The following is a 19,133-nucleotide window of genomic DNA, read 5'->3' as shown; positions in this document are numbered from 1 at the left end:
CTGAATAAATGTGTAATAATCTAATATATCCCGTGTGATTATGTAGGCTACAAATGTAGGCTGAAGGGTAAAGCATAGCCTACTGAAAAAAACTAAGCTGGAGATTTGGAGTTGTCAAAGGATGTTTTGCAATTATTTCATTGGTCCGGCCCACTTGAGATCAGATGGGCTGTATGTGGCCCCTGAACCAAAATGAGTTTGACACCCCTGGTGTAGAGCCTAGTTGAGGCTACATGATAATAACTCAGTGGTGGAGCAGGTAGGCTATGTGTGACATGCCATGCTGACGATGATGATTATGATGACTTATTAATTGCGATAATGTAATGATATGGTTATGATAACATAGTCAGGCCGTGCTGTCATTATAATAACAAATAGCGCAACTTAAATTTTCTAAATGAATGATTTGCAAACCCGGACAGCTAAAGAGTGTCAAATGGATGTTAAGTTAGTTTCCGTCAGACGCCCAAACTTGGAAAATTCAACATCGATGGCATGAGTGGTGGTTGGTCTCTCAAAGTAGAGCGTCGAAAGGGTTCTATCTTGAAAGGGTTATCATGGTAAAGATGGGCTGAAAGACTCTAGACTGACGGAAATGTAGGCTACAAAACGTCAAGTCATATTCATGCACAAGCCACCTAAGCTATATAAACTATACAATATGCTACTGGAAGACATTAAAGATAATTAGTTCATGTAGCTATACTGTTCCAAAATGTACCAGCAATGTAGGTAGGTAGTAGGCTATAGCCTACAGGAATAAAATATTTCCAGCAACAGCCCTGTTTATTTTGTGTTGTTTCAGTTGTCCACAGTGATAACTGGTATAAATTACATTAATGTATACGGCAATCTAGGTAATTATCTATTTACATATAGGCTTCAGTAATTGTTTGGTGCTGCTGTCAATTGAACATTGTATAGTTTAAATGTAGCCTATTGAATAATTTGAAATGATACTTTGAATTCAAGCAAAAACTCTTCTTTAATAATTGCTTGTATAGCCTACTTGAATATGGAGATCATGTGCTCTATGGCTATCTCTCATCGGTCAGATTGATAGCCAATGAGGCCTACATCACTTTCAGTGCTCCATGACAGTTGAAAATATGCATATTTAAGGGTAATGCAAAGCTTTTGTATTTAATTAGGTGTGCCCGACCGATTTGAGGGCCGCTTGGGCCAAATATGCCAGGGCCGATTTTTGGTCCCAGTCCGCCCCTTGCACACACACACACACACATCAAATTATTATGTTATATGAAGATAAACTCAAACCAATTTTTAGGTGTTCTAAACCAATATTCCCGTAACCCCGCCCCCTCCAGGACCCATCGGCGTACCCCCAGCCCTCCTCTCAGGACCTGTCCAGCTTCTGGGACCTGCTGCAGCTGGCCGTGGAGGACGTGCGCGTCAAGTTCCAGGACCTGCAGCGCCTCAAGGACTCCGGCTGGAGGCTGCCGCCCGAGAAGAAGGTGAGAGGCCTGGGCTCTCTGCAGTCTCCACAGGCCCCCAGCCCCAGAGCCAGAATGGCCGCCGTGCAGCAGGTGGCTCACTTGGCGCAGAATGGGGCTACAGATGCAGGGAAGAGGAGGAACAGCAAACAGACTTAAAACACGGCTGTGGGAGCTAACGCTAGTGCTAACGCTGTTCTCTGTAGTGTATAAGGAGAAACTTTAACGCTGTTCTCTGTGTGGTTACAATGAGGAGGAACAGCAAACACACTTAAAACACTGGGATGTGGGAGCTAACGCTAGTGGTAACGCTGTTCTCTGTGTGGATACAATAAGGAGAAACAGCAAACAGACTTAAACACTGGGATGTAGGAGCTAACGCTAGTGCTAACGCTGTTCTCTGTGTGGATACAATGAGAAGGAACAGCAAACAGACTTAAAACACTGGGATGTGGGAGCTAACGCTAGTGCTAACGCTGTTCTCTGTGTGGTTGAGGAGAAACAGCAAACAGACTTAAAACACTGGGCTGTGGGAGCTAACATTAATCCTGTTCTCTGTGTGGATATAATGAGGAGGAACCGCAAACAGACATAAAACACTGGGCTGAGGGAGCTAATGCTAGTCCTAACACTGTTCTCTGTGGTGTTAATGAGGAGAAACGGCAAACAGACTTAAACACTGGGCTGTAGGAGCTAACGCTAGCGCTAGGCGCTTCAACGCTGTTCTCTGTGGTGTTAGAATATGACTGCCAGATTACTTAGTCCCTTTGGGGATGTCTTCCTCTGAGTCTCTGTAGACAAGCTCCAGTGAAGGAGTTAGGACCTCTTTTCACCTGTCATGTTGTTTGTGTGTGCCATCTGTGGTAGTGATTATAACCCTAAATTAGCAGAATCAAACTAACTAACCAAATACTAAACCATCACCAATAAGCAACCTGTGGCTAACCAATAAAAAACCTCTCTCCCTCTCTCCTCTGTTCATCCTCTTGGTCTCTTTCCTGGTGTGTCTGACTCTCTCGACATGGCCATCTTTGTTTGTTGTTTTTGTACTCTCTTCTTTTCTTGTCATTGTCTCATTTCATTCCTCGTTCCACCTGTTCTTTCGTCGCTCTCCTCTCCGTGTCACTTCCCTCAATCAAACTATTCGAAATCCACCACCCAACCCGTCCCAACCAATCACCCTCATACTCATGCCATCACAACCACCAATCACAAACCCCTCTCCTCTCCCCACCCCGCCCTAACCCCGCCCTCCCCAATCTGGCTGGGACCAATCACAACCCCTCACCCCTCGTCCTGATCACACCCAATCACGCCCCACCCAATCACGCCTGCAGGAGGATAAGAAGGGCCCTCCCCCTCTGCCGAAGAAGCCGCTGGGTGGCGTGACGGGCACCCTGCGGTCAGACAGTGTGAGTGACGGTGTCGGGGGTGGAGGAGGTGGCGGAGGAGGTGGTGGTGGCAGTGCCGCTGGAGGTGGCGGAGGCGGTGGCGTGGGCGCAGGTGTTGGCGCCGGTGCTGCTGCCAGCGGGATGCTGGTGGTGTCGCGGAGCGGGCCGGGTCTGCCGGTGCGGGAGAAGTCGCTGGACCTTGGGGACCGTCAGCGGCAGGAGACGCGGCGGCGTCTGCTCCAGACCAAGCGCTCCGCCTCCTTCCGCCAGAACTCTGCCACCGAGAGTGCCGACAGCATCGAGATCTACATCCCCGAGGCCCAGACGCGCCTGTGAACACACACACACACACACACACACACACACACACACACAGACACACACACACACACACACACACACACACACACACACACACTCATATGCTGGGTGTCTTATACACACATCACGGTCTACATCCCTGTAGTCCATACACACAGACACAGACACACACACAGACAGACACACACACACACACACACACACACACACACACACACGTAAAAACACACACACGCAAACACACACACTGATATCAACCTCACCAACCTCAAGCTCAAACCTGCTTCTCACAGTCTCCTGATAGCAAGTGACACACACACAAACACACACACATACAATGGGCTGGCCTGACCATCCCCACTGAACCCCACACCAAAATGTGTGTGTGTGTGTGTGTGTGTGTGTGTGTGTTCTCCCAACCTTTTTCCCATTGGTGAATGAGACACGCCTGTAAAGGGCAGACTAGCCAGATCAGGAGACAGAGAGTGTGTGTAGAGGAAAGGAGTGTGTGTAGTGGAAAGGAGAGTGTGTGTAGAGGCAAGGAGTGTGTGTGTAGTGGGTGTGTGTAGTGGAAAGGAGACTGTGTGTAGGGGAAAGGAGTGTGTGTAGTGGGTGTGTGTAGTGGAAAGGAGACTGTGTGTAGTGGAGAGGAGAGTGTGTGTAGTGGAAAAGGAGGTCATTTATTGTTCCCTGAGCGAGTTGATAAAGCCTTCTTCTCACAGCTGTGGTGGCGTTCATCCCACAGTCACTTAAGAAAATAGGGCTCCACTGGTGTGTGTGTGTATGTGTGTGTGTGTGTGTGTCCATTCAGCATACACAACCCCCCTCGGTCATTTGAAAAGAATGGCATCTTGACGCAGCACCACCCAGCACCAAGAGCATACATCACAGGTCCCGGGTCAGTGTCCCTGCTCTGAATAACACCAGACGCGGTCTTTGAGCTGAGGATTGAACGGATGCAGATGTAGATAGATCCCGTCACTGTGAAGCAGTAGCACCAGAGCGCCCTCTCTCTGTAGGGAGTAAGACAGAAGACACAAGCAGAAGATGCCCTCAGTGAAAACTCAGGCTGGCTGAAGCCAATATGTGCAATACAATACAGCAGTAACCCTCTGCACCTCTCCTCCTGTCCTCTCCTCTCCTCCTCTTCTCTCCTCCTCTTTTCTTCTCTCTCCTCCTCTCCTCTCCTCCTCTTTTCTTCTCTCCTCTCTCTCCTCCTCCCCTCCACTGAAGGTCTGCTTGCCCCTCCACCAATCTTCTCCTCTGCTCCTCTCCTTTTCCCTCTTCTCTCCTCATCTCTCCTCCTCTCCTCTCTCCTCTCTCCTCCTCTTTCCTCCTCTCTCCTCCTCTCTCCTCTCTCCTTTCTCCTTCTCTCCTCTCTCCTCTCTCCCCTCCTCTCCTCTCCTCTCCTCTCCTCTCCTCTCCTCTACTGATGGTTGGTGAAAAGAAATGACCTCAGATAGGTTTGGAGATTCAAATGAAAGAACCGTGACATTCACTAAATTACTAAGCAAGATGGGGGGAGGTTGTGTGGGGTGGGGTGGGGGGGGGGGGGTACTGCTTTACTGTACAGCTAACCCAATTTCACAGCCGACCGGCTAGGAGGGGGCAAAGACACAATGAGATAGTGTAAACGCCTGCCCCATCGTTCCACTACTCAAACACACTCTCAGACTACTCTATCTGTTTGTGTGTGTGTGTGTGTGTGTGTGTGTGTGTGTGTGTGTGTGTGTGTGCGTGTGCGTGTGGTGAGGTGATACTCACTGCACATTCCCACTTTCTTTTGCTTTTAACACGCCACCTCTCTCCTGTAGAGAGGAGGATCCTAATGCGGAGGTACTCCCTGGATGGTCATACCATCTGTCAGTCATCATCAAGATCCAATCAGATTTCTGCCTGTTGAGGTGCAAATACAAAGAATCAGAGGAATTTTGAGTATTATGAGATAGAAAAAAGATCTGAGGATCTTCTGTTGTTTTGCGTGTAAAGTTCAAATGATGCTGTTTTGTTTGATACCTTATAGAGGGAATAGACTCAAAAAAATAGTGGGCTATAATGTTGGCACACAACATATTTATTTCTCCATTATGTGTGTGTGTAAGCATGTGTGTGTATTTGTATGTAAGGTCAATGGAAGGTCAAAATCTTTACTTTCATAATTCCCACTAATATCCCATTTCCTCAATCTGAGACCTTAAGGAATTTATGCTTTGCATGAACCAACAGAGACTTTTTTGAAACTTGTAAATCGGAATGGGATTGAATATGGAATATTTTACTGGGCAAATGTATATTTTATAAAGTTACCATGTTTCTAGATTAGCTCAACTATGAATATACATATAGATATATAAATAGTGGTGTACAGTTGAGATGCACAGAACATTGTGAGATACTACTGAGATATATTTCAGAATTTAAATATAACTAGGGTGTAGCGAGGCAACCTGGTTCTTTGCCATATCTGGACTTGAGTACGAAATCTGAGAGAAATCTGATCTTCAGCTCATCTAACTGACAAGGACCCTGAACAACTAGACTCAACAGATCTGACAAGGACCCTGAAGAAGTCGACTCCAGATCTGAGGAGGGTTTCCACAAAGAGCTGTCTAGCAGAGGAGGTCTCTCTGGCTCACACTGAAGACCGAAACCATCTGAAACCATCTCTTAAACGAGGAAGTGTAGCTTGTTCAGTCATCATTGTTGTTATGAGTGTTTGGTATTCAGAAACCTTCCCCAGATTAACACAACTGTGATATGATATGACCCCCCCTCCTCTCTCTCTCTCTCTCTCTCCCTCCCCCTCTCTCTCTCTCTCTCATCCCGTGTGCTGGATTGTCTCATCCCTGAAAGTACGAGATGATTCAGGACTGGACGCAGGGGAGACAGACTCTATCTGGCTTTAATCTCGATCTCAGACATCTTGTGCCTGGCCAGCAGAATTAGTGGCCTTTTCTCCCAGAGAGACCTGGTACAGACTCTGCTTTAGATAATAATACACTAATGTAACTAGCCTGGAGCATTTATTTAGCCTGAGGAGTGTTTTGTGAGATTAGGAAGGCCTAACTTACCTCTACAGTGGGCTTGTATCCCTGTAACCTGCATGCTATTTTTATTTTTTATTTTTTTCAAACTGACGCTTACCAGTGCTTAGTTTCCCATGGCGACCGTCAGGCTTCTCACTTCCTACTTCTTCTGTTTGGGACAAATGATGTGACATTCGATGACTTCATCGCTTGCACTTACACACTCACACACTCACTCACACACACACACACACACACACACACACACACACACACACACACACACACACACACACACACACACACACACACACACACACACACACACACACACACACACACACATTCCCATATGATGTGGGTGCACACACAGTCTCTCTGAGGAGGCATAAACACACCTCTGTAGCTTGTGTGGTGGACACATCTGAAATCCATGGTCTTTATGAGGTTTGGTTCTTTGGTTTGACCAATAGTGTCCTGCCTGCTGATCTACGGCACACAGCCTGCACGTGTGTGTGTGTGTGAGGAAGAGGAGGAGGAGGAAGGGCATCAGCCGGCTCTGTTGCGTACTTGCAGGACCTGGCTGTTTCTCCGTGGACATCGGACTTGTGCCATGACACTTCAACTTGTCTTCAACTGCTAAAGCCAACACGCATGGACACACATACACACGCACACACAGGCACACACACACACACACACACACACACACACCTGGGTCAGACTTGTACACAGACATCTCACACGCCCCAGACAGTGGACGGCTTTGGGCCTGATTTTCACCAGGTCAGGACCACTGCAGCTGTGGAGTCCAGCACTCTCTGGGATTAGCACTTTACAAACAAAAAAGACAAGAAAAAAGACATTTTACGCAGATTAAAAAGCACAAAGGACTACTCTCTCTCTCTCTCTCTCTCTCTCTCTCTCTCTCTCTCTCTCTCTCTCTCTCTCTATACTTTCTCCACTGTGAAGGACTTCAAGCAAAAGAAAAGAAAAGCCTCTTAGGAGAGATGCATTATGACGCCACCTAGTGGAAGACTTCATACACACATCCCACTCTTCACCTCCAGGTTTTCTGGAACACAACAAACTGTTGGACAAACTCATTCCATTAAACTGTTGGACATCTTTGCACACATTTCTCTCTCTTTCTCTCCCTCCCTCCCTCTCTCCCTCCCTCTCTTTCTCTCCCTTTCTGTATGCTTTGTTTAAGTTCACTTGTTCTCTCTCTCATTCACTATCACTTCTCTCTCTTATGCATCTTCTTATGAGTATACATACACACCTTGTCTTTTCTGCTTGCCTTGAATAGGTTCGTATTCAATGTATTTGGAGACAAGTTACTATTTGTCAACAACTGTACAGACCTTGAAATGCTGGATCTTTCCTAAGCAAGCCTGAGGTGCTGGTTATCGTGGTCAGTTAATGTAACATTCAAACAACTCCATGGCAACGTAGGTCAGGGGGCCACATTTTAACCCGTCAGCAAAAAAAATAGAAGATGGAAAATGGAACAGACTCATTCACTACTTACCTCTCTGCCACAACTCAACTCCGCTCTCAAACATGGCCTCTGAAAACAAGGACTGACACACTCTTTCAGTAGTCCCAAACTACAAAACTACAAACATTCATAAAAAAAAACACCACTACAGTTTGTTTATTCATTTGTTTGTTTGATTTTTCAACAACAAAAAAACTATTTTGGTGTGTGTTTGTGCGCTTATAGACTGCGTGAACGCCAATCCATTTGGTTTTGTTGTTTTTTTTCTGAAGCTGAGTGTAGGCCGGAACACCTGTAGTTGTAGTGTGGTGTTCTGTTGCCGGTGGCGACGGTGAGCTGGTTTTAGGCTCTTTCTCTTTTCTGTAGCGCTGCAGAGCTGATAGCCGTGTGTGCTAATAAACGCACTGTGATGCCGTCGACCTCCCACGTGGTAACAAACACTAAAATCACTCTTCTGCAACAAGCAACCTGCTGAAGTTCATGGGTCATAGAACACTGAAAAATTACTGTGTAATTTAAATTCAAGAACAAATAACCTTATCACACTTAGTTTTATTATGTACATACCACCTATTGCTACTCAGTTACTTGTTATTAATATTATATGGATTGTTATGATGACCATTGTTGTTATTATAATATTGCTACTATTATTACTACTATTATCATTACAATTAAATGTTATTTCAATTACGATCATGAATAATCTATTCAGTATTCAAAGGGGTGTTTCAAACGTGAAGAGAATTTAATATATGGAGACTTTTTTTCTTTAAATGCTGCTACTTAGCCTTTTGTAGGACGTTCAGGGGTGAAGAGATCGATTTGGAGTGGAGACGTGATCGATCTCTCCACTTGGCACTTGCATGCAAAGAAGAATTAACAATAAAAAAAAGAAGTTAAATCAGCTTTTCCGCTGAAGACAAAAAGAGATCTTCCACTGCAGTCCTGGACACAGATGACATTTTTTCCTTATACAGTGTGAGTGTGTAAGGAGGCAGCAGGTGTGAGCGTTGCCGATCCATCGCTAGGTCAGCTTTTACCAGGGCTAGGACGTTGCTATGTGGAGTCCATCCTACTGTTAGCAGTTTTGCCCACTGTTAGAGGCTATTTCTATCCCAGAAATCTGTGATGTAGCAAAAACAATCTATCCCATTTTTGTTGTATTATTGTGTTTTTTTCCTCTATCCTTTCTTTTCATGGACAGCACCATATTTACAGAGATAAACACAAAAAGGACACGCTATAACACTACCCCTTTTCTCAATCTCTTTTCATGTGTATATGTATAATCGTGGGGAGATTTATTTTCTGCAGTGCCAAGGTACAGGGAAAACAGACACCCCCACCCCCCCCCTCCCCCTCCCATCCCATCCCACCCCACCAATTTAGTACTTTGATCATCCCAAGTCACATAGCAATAGGGTAGCCACGGGACAGCAGGTCTCCTTTCTGGACTCTTCAAACCAGGAGGGTGGCCGAGTAGGCTCAGCCCGTGTGAGTCACTGGGAGATTTCTGAGCACAGTGTTGGCACACCTTCTCTGTGTTTTTTTGGTCTCTCTTCTCTTCTCTTCTCTGGCCAGGGGCCTGTACTGATGTGTGTGTGCTAGTGCAAAGCAACCGAGAAGGCTCACTGTGATGTGGAATATCTAAGAACACAGAATGTAACACTGTCAACGTTGTAAACATTTTCTAATTATTACAAAGCTATTTTAGCGAGTTTAAAACATGTGTCTCCATGTCTTTCTTGTTGCCATGGTTATTTTACACCTGATGGACGAACCCTATCAGGCTTTGTTGGATGTCAGGATGTTAGTGTGACGCAAAGGAACTGTGCAAGTCTAGTGACACCCTGTGGTCAGACAGTGAAAAAACGGAATCCTTAAACCATTCGGTAGTGACCGTTCATAGGTACATACTTAATACAAGGCTTTAAAAAAATGACATTACGAATACTTATACTTAAAAAAATGGTTTAATGTATCTGAACGTAAAAACCAGTTGATACTTGTACACATCACAAGGGAAACAACAGCGGCCACTTAGAGATAAACTGATTCAGTAGGTAAAAGACTGGGCAGTCCAAGGACCAATCATAATCATCCATTTGTCTGGGGCCCTCGAGTCCAACTCGGTGGGGGCCATTAAAAAGTCCAAAAACACATAGCACTTCTAAAAAAAATAAAAACTTCTTTAAAAAAAAAAAAAAAAAAGGAATCGATGGTCAAATAATAGATCACCTGGAATGAAAACAGAAATGGAGGTTTCGATCAGATATATTTTATAGTCATATTTCTTCAATATATATTTTAGTCATATTTCTTCATAGCTTTGACAACTGACCTAGTTCAGAGCAGCTGTCAAATACAGTAACAATATGCAATTAACATTTAGAAATTCCGCAGACTCTTCTCCATAGCAACAGAGGAGAAAAACAGCCAGGATAAGCAGAGGGGTCATGGAGAGTGAACTTCATGATTGAGTAACATCAGTATGTTTTGAAATCGTCAAAAGAGTCAAACTCATCCAACTAAAGTGGTCAAACTGAGGTGTATTCAAATCTTTTGAACATGAAGTGAATATACTCTCAGAGACCTACTTCCTCAAACTGTTTGCCAGTGATCGCAAGCGTTCGCATAAAAACGTAAAAAAAGCGAAAGCGAAAACTGTGTAAATGTTTGCTTCCTGTGCTGTTCAAAAGACGCTTGTTTATATGCCCGATTCACCCAGATGAAATACTCCTGATTCTCTTACAGGGACACTCGTGCAGGTGAGGTGAAGCCCCAAGATTATTCATATTATTAAATTATTCCAAAAATGATCATATCATATTCAATTATTCATTCAAGTTTTCTTTATCAAGGTAGGAAATAGAATTAAAATTGGCCTTGACCTGTATGAATAATTATGGGCTAGCATGGGGCCTGATTCTAACTCTTACACATATAGGGGCTGGGGGGGTGGGGGGGGTGGGGGTCACTCCTGAGTCTCCATGCTCTCATCCTCTCCATCCCCCCCCTCCTCCAGAGCCTCGTCCTCCTCCTCCTTCCGCTCTGGGGGCTTCTCGTAGGCCTTCTCCGACGGGGTGACGATGACGCCATCCCAGGTGGACATCTCTGAGGCCAGGTCTATAAGGGCCCAGAAGAGAGGAGAGATGACGCAGGTCATATTAAACGTTTTTATAAAAATAATAAATATTTTACGGGAGAGATGACGCAGGTCATATTAAATGTTTTTTTATAAAAATAATAAATATTTTACAGGAGAGATGATGCAGGTCATATTAAATGTTTTTATAAAAATAATAAATAATAAATAATATATATATATATATATATATATATATATATATATATATATATATATATATACACACACACACACACACACATATACACACACACAGTATATAATATAATCAATATGCTACTCACAACTGGCATCACCCTCCAGTCCCAGGATCGATCTTTCGGTATCCTCCATGAGACAACACTCTCACCAACGTCTGGGCTGTGAAACACACCATGTCCTACACACACACACACACACACACACAGAGAGAGGGGGGGGGGGGATTAGAGAGAGAAGAGTTTTTTAACACCAACACTCTTTTCCTCACCTCACTCACTTCATCTAATGGAACAGCGGCGGTGTTGAACACACACTCTACAGCCCGGTCATCACTCTCTCATTAGCCACGCCTTCGCAATCATCAGTCCTCCTTATTAACTGCGCCGGCCCCATCTCGGCTGCAGAGTTAGGGTCAATTACGCCTCGCCGCTGTTCAATCACACATCAGCTCCGATTTGCTAGTCAGGATTTTCCAATTAATTAAGTCGGTAACTCCGTGTCCTCCATCGCGTTCTCCGTCGGTGGCAGGGAGGTGACGCTGACCCCTACGTGCAGCGAGCCTGTTCGCCCCAACGGGGTGAGTGGACCCCCCATTAGACACGGCAATTATGAGGCGGCACAGCAATCAGCTCAACAGCCGCGTATCAAACCACTACAGCAGAGGAACCTTCAGCCGCTTAATAACCCACTACAGCATCTCACAGCAGAGGAACCTTCAACCCACTACAGCATCTCACAGCAGAGGAACCTTCAGCCGCTTAATAACCCACTACAGCATCTCACAGCAGAGGAACCTTCAACCCACTACAGCATCTCACAGCAGAGGAACCTTCAGCCGCTTAATAACCCACTACAGCATCTCACAGCAGAGGAACCTTCAGCCGCTTAATAACCCACTACAGCATCTCACAGCAGAGGAACCTTCAACCCACTACAGCATCTCACAGCAGAGGAACCTTCAGCCGCTTAATAACCCACTACAGCATCTCACAGCAGAGGAACCTTCAACCCACTACAGCATTTCACAGCAGAGGAACCTTCAGCCGCTTAATAACCCACTACAGCATCTCACAGCAGAGGAACCTTCAACCCACTACAGCATCTCACAGCAGAGGAACCTTCAGCAGCGTATCAACCCACTTCAGCATCTCACAGCAGAGGAACCTTCAGCCGCGTATCAAACCACTACTGCATCTCACGCGTGGAGTCCGGCCCGGGTCATTTTCCTGTCCCACCCCATCTCTCTCTGCTACTCACTCTCTCTACTGTCCTGTCTGATTAAAAGCATAAAAAGCCCCCCTGTTATGAGGCAGAACAGGATCAGCGTCTGACAGCAGTTCTGAACCGCAGAGCAGAATCAGTACTACAGCAGCAGAGAGCTGTTATGGATTTCTAGTTATCTTAAAATAGCCCCTGCTCTACTCCTGGTGACATCAATGGACCGAGTCCTCTCTTCCTATATTGCCCTGTTTGTTTGTTTGTGTGTGTGTGTGTGTGTGTGTGTGTGTTTGGAGCTCTGCATCCTGTCTGCAGGAGGTCCACCGCCCATCACTCAGAGCTGTGAGGTCAGAGGTCAGGGGTTACCTGCTGCTCCAGGGTCATGACGGTGTGCACGCGGAAGTTGCCGCTCTCGCAGGGGTCTGTGATGCCCACGGAACCTGGCAGGAAGAGCCCCGCAGCCAGCATCTGGAGACAGCGCCTACACACACACGCACGCACGCACGCCACACACACACACACACCAGACAACACGCAAACAACAATTTGTCAATGGGTTATGCAAAGACACAACGTTAACATGCGCACACACACATTAATAAGAGGCCAAGTCAGTCAGAGACCAAGGACATCTAAATGTTACATGTTTAATACACACAAACACACACATTAATAAGAGGCCAAGTCACGATTTTAAAGGACATCTAAATGTTTCATGTTTAATGTTGCGTGTTGAACTGTGCTTACCTGTAGGCCGCGTTGAGGCCCAGAGGCTGACGAGAGGGGTTATTCATGACCGCAGAGTGACCCTGCGGGGGGGGGGGGGGACAGGTCAGTGGGCTGAAAGCAAATCAACAGTAAGCGAGCCAGCAGGGACGACAGAACTAGAGGCGCTCTCATCTCACCAGCAGGTCCAGGATCCACGGAGTCAGGGGCTCAAAGCCTGGGAAGCGTACCCGCAGGTCCTTCAGCAAGCGGATCAGCACCTTCACACTTCAAACACACGCACGCACACACACACACGCACACACGCACACACGCACACAAGCACACAAGCACGAGGGTTAGGTTATGATAACCCAGAATGTGTTGCCCACATATAAACTAATGTTAGCATGCTAACCAGCTAGCTTCAGACTACTTTCCATCTCAAAATGTGCCATCTTGAATACAATGCAGGTCAATGGAAGAATGCCGTCAATTGGTGCGTTCAAGACAACTGGAATCCCACAGAACCTTACCCATAGCTTCTTTAAAAAGCTGAACACAGAGGTTATTAAATAAAGAACTGAACACAGGTTGATTTCAAAACTGAATTTATACTTTATCTTGTCTGAAAATGTCTTTTTAAAAATGTATAAATGAATAGGTTTTACAAAACCTATGGAAAGTAATTCAGAAGCAAGTGTGCCCATTTTAAGCAGGCTCCTTAGCAGGTTCCTAAGCATGCCTCTCCTATCTTATCCCAGCAGGCCCAGGCGTTTTCGCTGTTTCTAATCGTTTCTGAGTCTGTGTCAGGATCCATTACACCATTCATTATACTAGACCTGTTTGCCCTCTGTTACCTCACTTCCTCTTAGTGTTCTATAGCTATTTACTCACAATTTTATCACAATATGTTGTTTCTGGCGTAGTTATCATTTTTCTCTTTCTGAGAATAATCTAGTTCCTTCATCATGTATCTACAATGTGCTTTAGAAGGGTTTCCCACCTGCAGGGTGCTCTGTAGATAAAGAGGATGATGGGTAACTCACGTGGACTGTGAGGCGTTCTCCTCAAACCAGCGGGCATGACGAATGGCAGCCAGGGCACTCTGGAGCACCTTGATGTCCACTGAGAGAGAGAGAGAGAGAGACAGAGAGAGAGAGAGAGAGAGAAAGAGAGAGAGAAGAGAGAAGAGAGAGAGAGACAGATTTAAAAATAAAGAGATTGATACAAGTTTCTTTCAGAAAACAGACAATAATAGTGTAGCATGTTAACTTCATATGTACAAATAATTCCTATTAAACTTGACTGGTGAGAACATTTAATGACATTTAAATGACATTTAAACCAGACTGGTGAGAACATTTAATGACATTTAAACCTGACTGGTGAGAAGGTCCGCTCATCGTGTACACAGATTCAGTGGTGGTGCTGGAGCACCAAAAGCCAATGTGTGCTCCTTTTAACGATAATTAACAATATATTTCGCATTTCTTATCCAAACATTATCAAACTTGGCACTGCACTCACCCGTGCCTGTAGCAAGACGGTCAACTTTGAAATCAGTTGGACGAACAGTTTGAGAGATATGCAAATAACAGACAAAGACGTTGCGGTCATTAATACATAGAAGGGTTCTACGTACGGTGAAGCTCGGGGTCCAGTTTACGCAGGTTGGGCGGCACCGTGGTAATGAGGATCTTCACTGTGGCATCAGCTGAGCTGATCTCAAAGCCCGTCTCATTGGTCAGCATGGAGAGAACTAAACACACACACACACACACACACACACACACACACACACACACACACACACACACACACACACACACACACACACACACACACACACACACACACACACACACACACACACACACACACACACACACACACACACACACACACACACACACACACACACACACACACACACACACACACACACACACACACACACACAGTTAATTTATTTCGGAGTTCAGGAATATATGGACTTGTAAATAAAGTCTAAATCAACACTAGAGTCTGTTCAGAAAAACATCTTATTAATGTGGCCTAACTAACAACAAAGAAAGAAAGAGAAAAAGAGAGAGACAGTGGTAGAGGGAGAAAGAGAGAGAGAGAGAGAAAGAGAGAGAGAGAGAAAGAGAGAGAGAGAGAGAGAGAGAGAGAGAGAGAGAGAGAGAGAGAAAGAGGGAGAGAATCACCTTCAGCTGGGTCCTGTGTGCGTAGTGTCTCCACCACTTTGTTGCCCAAAGCAGCTACTGCTTCCACTAAAACACACACAGAGTAATGAATACCATCTTACCATCTCTTCCAAACCCATCAGTTAGTTAGTATTGTATTTCAGTGTATGTGTCCCTCACATGTAGGCAAGATCTTCAAGATGACCACCAGGTCCGCCACGTTATGCCCTGTTGTCATGGTACCCTTCTTGTATGATCCCACCTGGCGCACCTCTTCAATTTGCTACATGAATAGAAAAAGTGAAAAAAAAAAAAAGACTTAATGACTTAGCCCCTCTATTATACTAGAGAAATGTAGTGCCCCAATTCAAATGTCAAGCAAAGTGCAAAGTCATTGAGTGGGCAAAAGTGAGAGCACTAAGCTAACCCATCAATGTCTGTGCTTATGATCTCGCTCATGGTGTTAAAGTAGCAAATAGATTTTGCTTAGTTATCCGATTAACTCATTATCAAATACTCATTAACAATTAACTAATTAGTTAGACTTTAGAGTTTTTACTTAGCCGGTTGTTTAAATTAAGGCTCTTCATCTTAAACACGTCTAATGTATAAAAACTTTCTGTTAGTCACAGAGCTTGTTCCACAGACTCACCACTTCAAAGGTTCCCGGGGCAACAATGAGGTTGTCGATGACATTGTTGATCTTGGTAACTAGGGACAAGATGGAGGACTGTGCCAAGAGAGAGAGAGAGAAGTGTACAAATGAGAACCAAGGCAAGAGCTGGACCACACTGACTAATGGCTATGGATTCTCTCTCTCTCTCTCTCTCACACACACACACACACACACACACACACACACACACTGATTGTAGCAGCTATGGGTTCAGACAGACAGCCATACAAAGACCATCTGTGGACCTGGCCACCTATGTGGTTTTATGGGAGGCGGAGCCATCATGCTCACCTGTTCAGCAGGTGTGGGGCTGAGGTCCTGGTTCCTCTTGAGGAGGCACTCGCTGAAGGCCGTCTCGTCTGGTGCGGGCTTCACCCTCGGAAAGGCCATCTCACACTGCACATGACACACACAAACGACACGCACACACACACACACACACACAATTAATGACCTCTACCTGGGCTGAGCATGCATCACTTCTTGTCTCATCAGTTGGTTAGGCCTTTCTTTGCACTAACAGATTTACACTTCAACAATGTTAGACGTCTACTCTTTTAACACACACACACACACACACACACACACACACACACACACACACACACACACACTACATTTCTACACACGCTCATCTACCAGGTGTATGAAATACATGCAGGATGGTGTTAATGGAGACTGAAGTGAATTACATAAAAAGGCTACTAACAGCTGGCTATTGATTTCTCCCCTGCTATGGAGTGACCTCGTACAAAAAGCTAACTGAACTGTACACAGTCGGCCCTTATAACGGTGCTGATCCAATGACGTCACACAGATCGAGGACTTACCACATAGAAATCAAATGGGATGTGAGGGACAAAGGGACGATACCTGAAAGAGTAAATCACGTTGTGTCAGGTGAGAATACGAGACGGGAACAACCCCTGTATCTGTTGAATAGTATTTCTACAAGCATCAAATGTTTCGTGTGTGTAACATTATATTGTGGCTTACATAATGACACATATGCCTACCAACGTTAATGTCCGTGTAAATAAAAGGGTCACCACTTACCCCTGCACGAGACCTCCCCGAGACCCAAAGCGGCCACCCCGGCCTCTTCCCCTATCGCCTCTGTTGGATTGTTGAGAAATATACAGATCAGTCTATCGTGCAATTTGGCCTCACAATCGTATAATGAAAATACGTTACACATGCACCTCTGCACTAACGCAAACACGTCTTGAATCATATATAGCCACCTGAGTGGAGAATTAAACAAGCATATCTAGCAAGAGAGCGATCACCTAGAGAATGTAGCCATTCAGCACAGCAGACATACAAATGAATCATTATCTATGATGAGTTAAAGCACTTAGTAACAAAATTATTCTTTCTAAATAGTGCCGGTTCACCGTGCACGGCCGTAACGTTATCAAACATTATCAAGCGAAACCTGCGATGAATCCACATAGGTTTGCGATCCTGTTCAGCAACAAAATTACGTTAACTATGCTAGCTGGCTAGCTACATAACTACCACCGCAGCACACTAGCTGTTATCTCAGTCCTAACAAAAGAATCCTCTGTCATTTAGGGACACAAATACACTAATAAATACCTCATTGCGTACGACGTTTTGACTGCCTGTAAAAATAAATTGCAAAGAATCAACCAGCTTCCTCAGCCGGTCACCTAATTCATTCAAGCAGACGGCACGAACGAACAAGCAAGCTTTTTAGCCGTGTGTAACCAGCAACAATAAGACCATTTTCGTCGTATTTTTTTTCCAAAATAAAAGTCAAACCGTTTACAACAGAGCCATACGGCTATGCTTTAAGTTTACAAGGTTGACAATCGTCCAAAATTTTACAAAAAGGTGCTTAAATGTCTACTCGAGACACCAAGTAAATTCAACATTGATCATCATCCTTAATGGGCAACTTCGGGGGCTCTTGGCGTGAAATGCAACTGCCTGAATTGTGAAATCCATCAGGTTAAATTGGTACATATTTATAAGAAACTAATAACAAATAGATAGATAGATAGATAGATAGATACTTTATTGATTCCCAGGGGGAAATTCAAGGTCTCAGTAGCATGCAGCATCACAAAACTAAATCAAATATCCACATAGTGTGCTTAAGGATGATAAGAAAATATCAAAATGCTATTCAATATGATTTTGCTAAAATTGCCAGTGTTGATTGACAGCAGAGACTGGCATAGATAGATAGATAGATAGATAGATAGATAGATACTTTATTGATCCCTAGGGGAAATTCAAGGTCATAGTAGCATACAGACAACATACACACACACATTCACTAACAGCAGAAAAAGTAATTAAAAGTATATAATATAAAAAACACAACTAAGCAATAAGGACTGTAGAAGATAAAGAATATACTAAATATACTAAAATACAAATTATACTAAATAAAACTTAATCTAAATCAATATGTTGTGCAAAAGGTTAAACATTTTATTAAACCAGATTTTTAAACTGTAGGCCAGGCCTACTTTACTTTTTACCCGATATTCATATCTATGGGTTTTACTTTGAAGCCTTTGGTAGACATTTTCCGCTGTTGTCTTATTGTTGTTGGGTCCACAGACCGATGGTTCTTCGTCAATGCACTGTAGAAGTGCGACGTGGGCACCTCTACTGCCTCCTATCGTGCTGGTGTCTGAAGGAAATGCGATTACAGTGTCACTTTTGAAGAGATGGAATAATGGTTGTTTTTAAACACTTTTTGACTATTACAGATATATATATATATATATATATATAGAGATTACAACATTTTACACATCTTTCTCATAAACACAATAGAGGCAGCCGTGGCACGATTTAAGATTGTACTTTTCTTCAAAACATCTCGTGGAAGCATTTCGGCCCGTGAAAGCAGAGTGGCGCAGCGGAAGCGTGCTGGGCCCATAACCCAGAGGTCGATGGATCGAAACCATCCTCTGCTATCCTTTTAATGATGGTCTAATTCAATCAATGGATATCAAAGTGGTTACCGTTCAGATACAGTTCAGCATGATGCGAATTTCTGGGTACCCAGATTAACAGTAAACTGGTTGATTCACATCTTGCCAACCAGATGCAATGCTACAGGTCTCCACTGTCAAAACGTAACACCCATCTTCTTACTGTTAATATATATTTATTTATTTATTTATGTATTTATTAAAACGATTATCAGACTTCATTAACAGTCTCAAAATGTTTTAGTGCACAGTATTACAATCTTTAATATTTGATTTTTAAACAATACATATCCCAAACTGAGTCTGACATGTCAGG

At 44.3% G+C, this 19,133-nt stretch overlaps 2 protein-coding genes and 1 non-coding gene across 3 annotated transcripts in view; 2 read left to right on the top strand and 1 right to left on the bottom strand.

The window, feature by feature from the left end:
* LOC143140523 (disks large-associated protein 3-like) overlaps positions 1-3,380 on the top strand; it is a 35,034-nt gene extending 31,654 nt beyond the window's left edge. The window contains exons 3-5 of the mRNA XM_076301475.1: positions 1,332-1,478; positions 2,795-2,832; positions 3,010-3,380. Coding sequence (XP_076157590.1) covers positions 1,332-1,478; positions 2,795-2,832; positions 3,010-3,184 — 360 coding nt within the window. The 3' untranslated portion in view covers positions 3,185-3,380. The remainder of the gene's footprint in view (positions 1-1,331; positions 1,479-2,794; positions 2,833-3,009) is intronic.
* Positions 3,381-9,656: 6,276 nt separating this feature from the next.
* Positions 9,657-17,563, bottom strand: ilf2 (interleukin enhancer binding factor 2). Its single transcript, XM_076301141.1, is given in 16 exon segments — positions 9,657-9,940; positions 10,642-10,828; positions 11,135-11,165; positions 11,167-11,229; positions 12,636-12,750; positions 13,017-13,078; positions 13,175-13,262; positions 14,024-14,102; positions 14,620-14,736; positions 15,185-15,250; positions 15,344-15,446; positions 15,816-15,893; positions 16,131-16,235; positions 16,670-16,712; positions 16,896-16,955; positions 17,442-17,563. Coding segments are annotated over 15 exon segments (1,167 nt in total). The 5' UTR covers positions 17,447-17,563; the 3' UTR covers positions 9,657-9,940; positions 10,642-10,676.
* Positions 17,564-18,727: 1,164 nt separating this feature from the next.
* On the top strand, positions 18,728-18,799 carry trnam-cau (transfer RNA methionine (anticodon CAU)). Its single transcript has one exon. It is a non-coding gene; the product is annotated as a tRNA-Met (tRNA).
* Positions 18,800-19,133: the final 334 nt, after the last annotated feature.

This window comes from Alosa pseudoharengus, unplaced genomic scaffold, assembly GCF_046254945.1.
Source record: "Alosa pseudoharengus isolate Yale_2024_CS ecotype anadromous, Long Island Sound unplaced genomic scaffold, YU_APseudo_1.1 YU_APseudo_1.1_scf_23, whole genome shotgun sequence".
Lineage (NCBI taxonomy): Eukaryota > Metazoa > Chordata > Actinopteri > Clupeiformes > Clupeidae > Alosa > Alosa pseudoharengus.
This window is presented reverse-complemented; position numbering and strand designations above follow the sequence as displayed.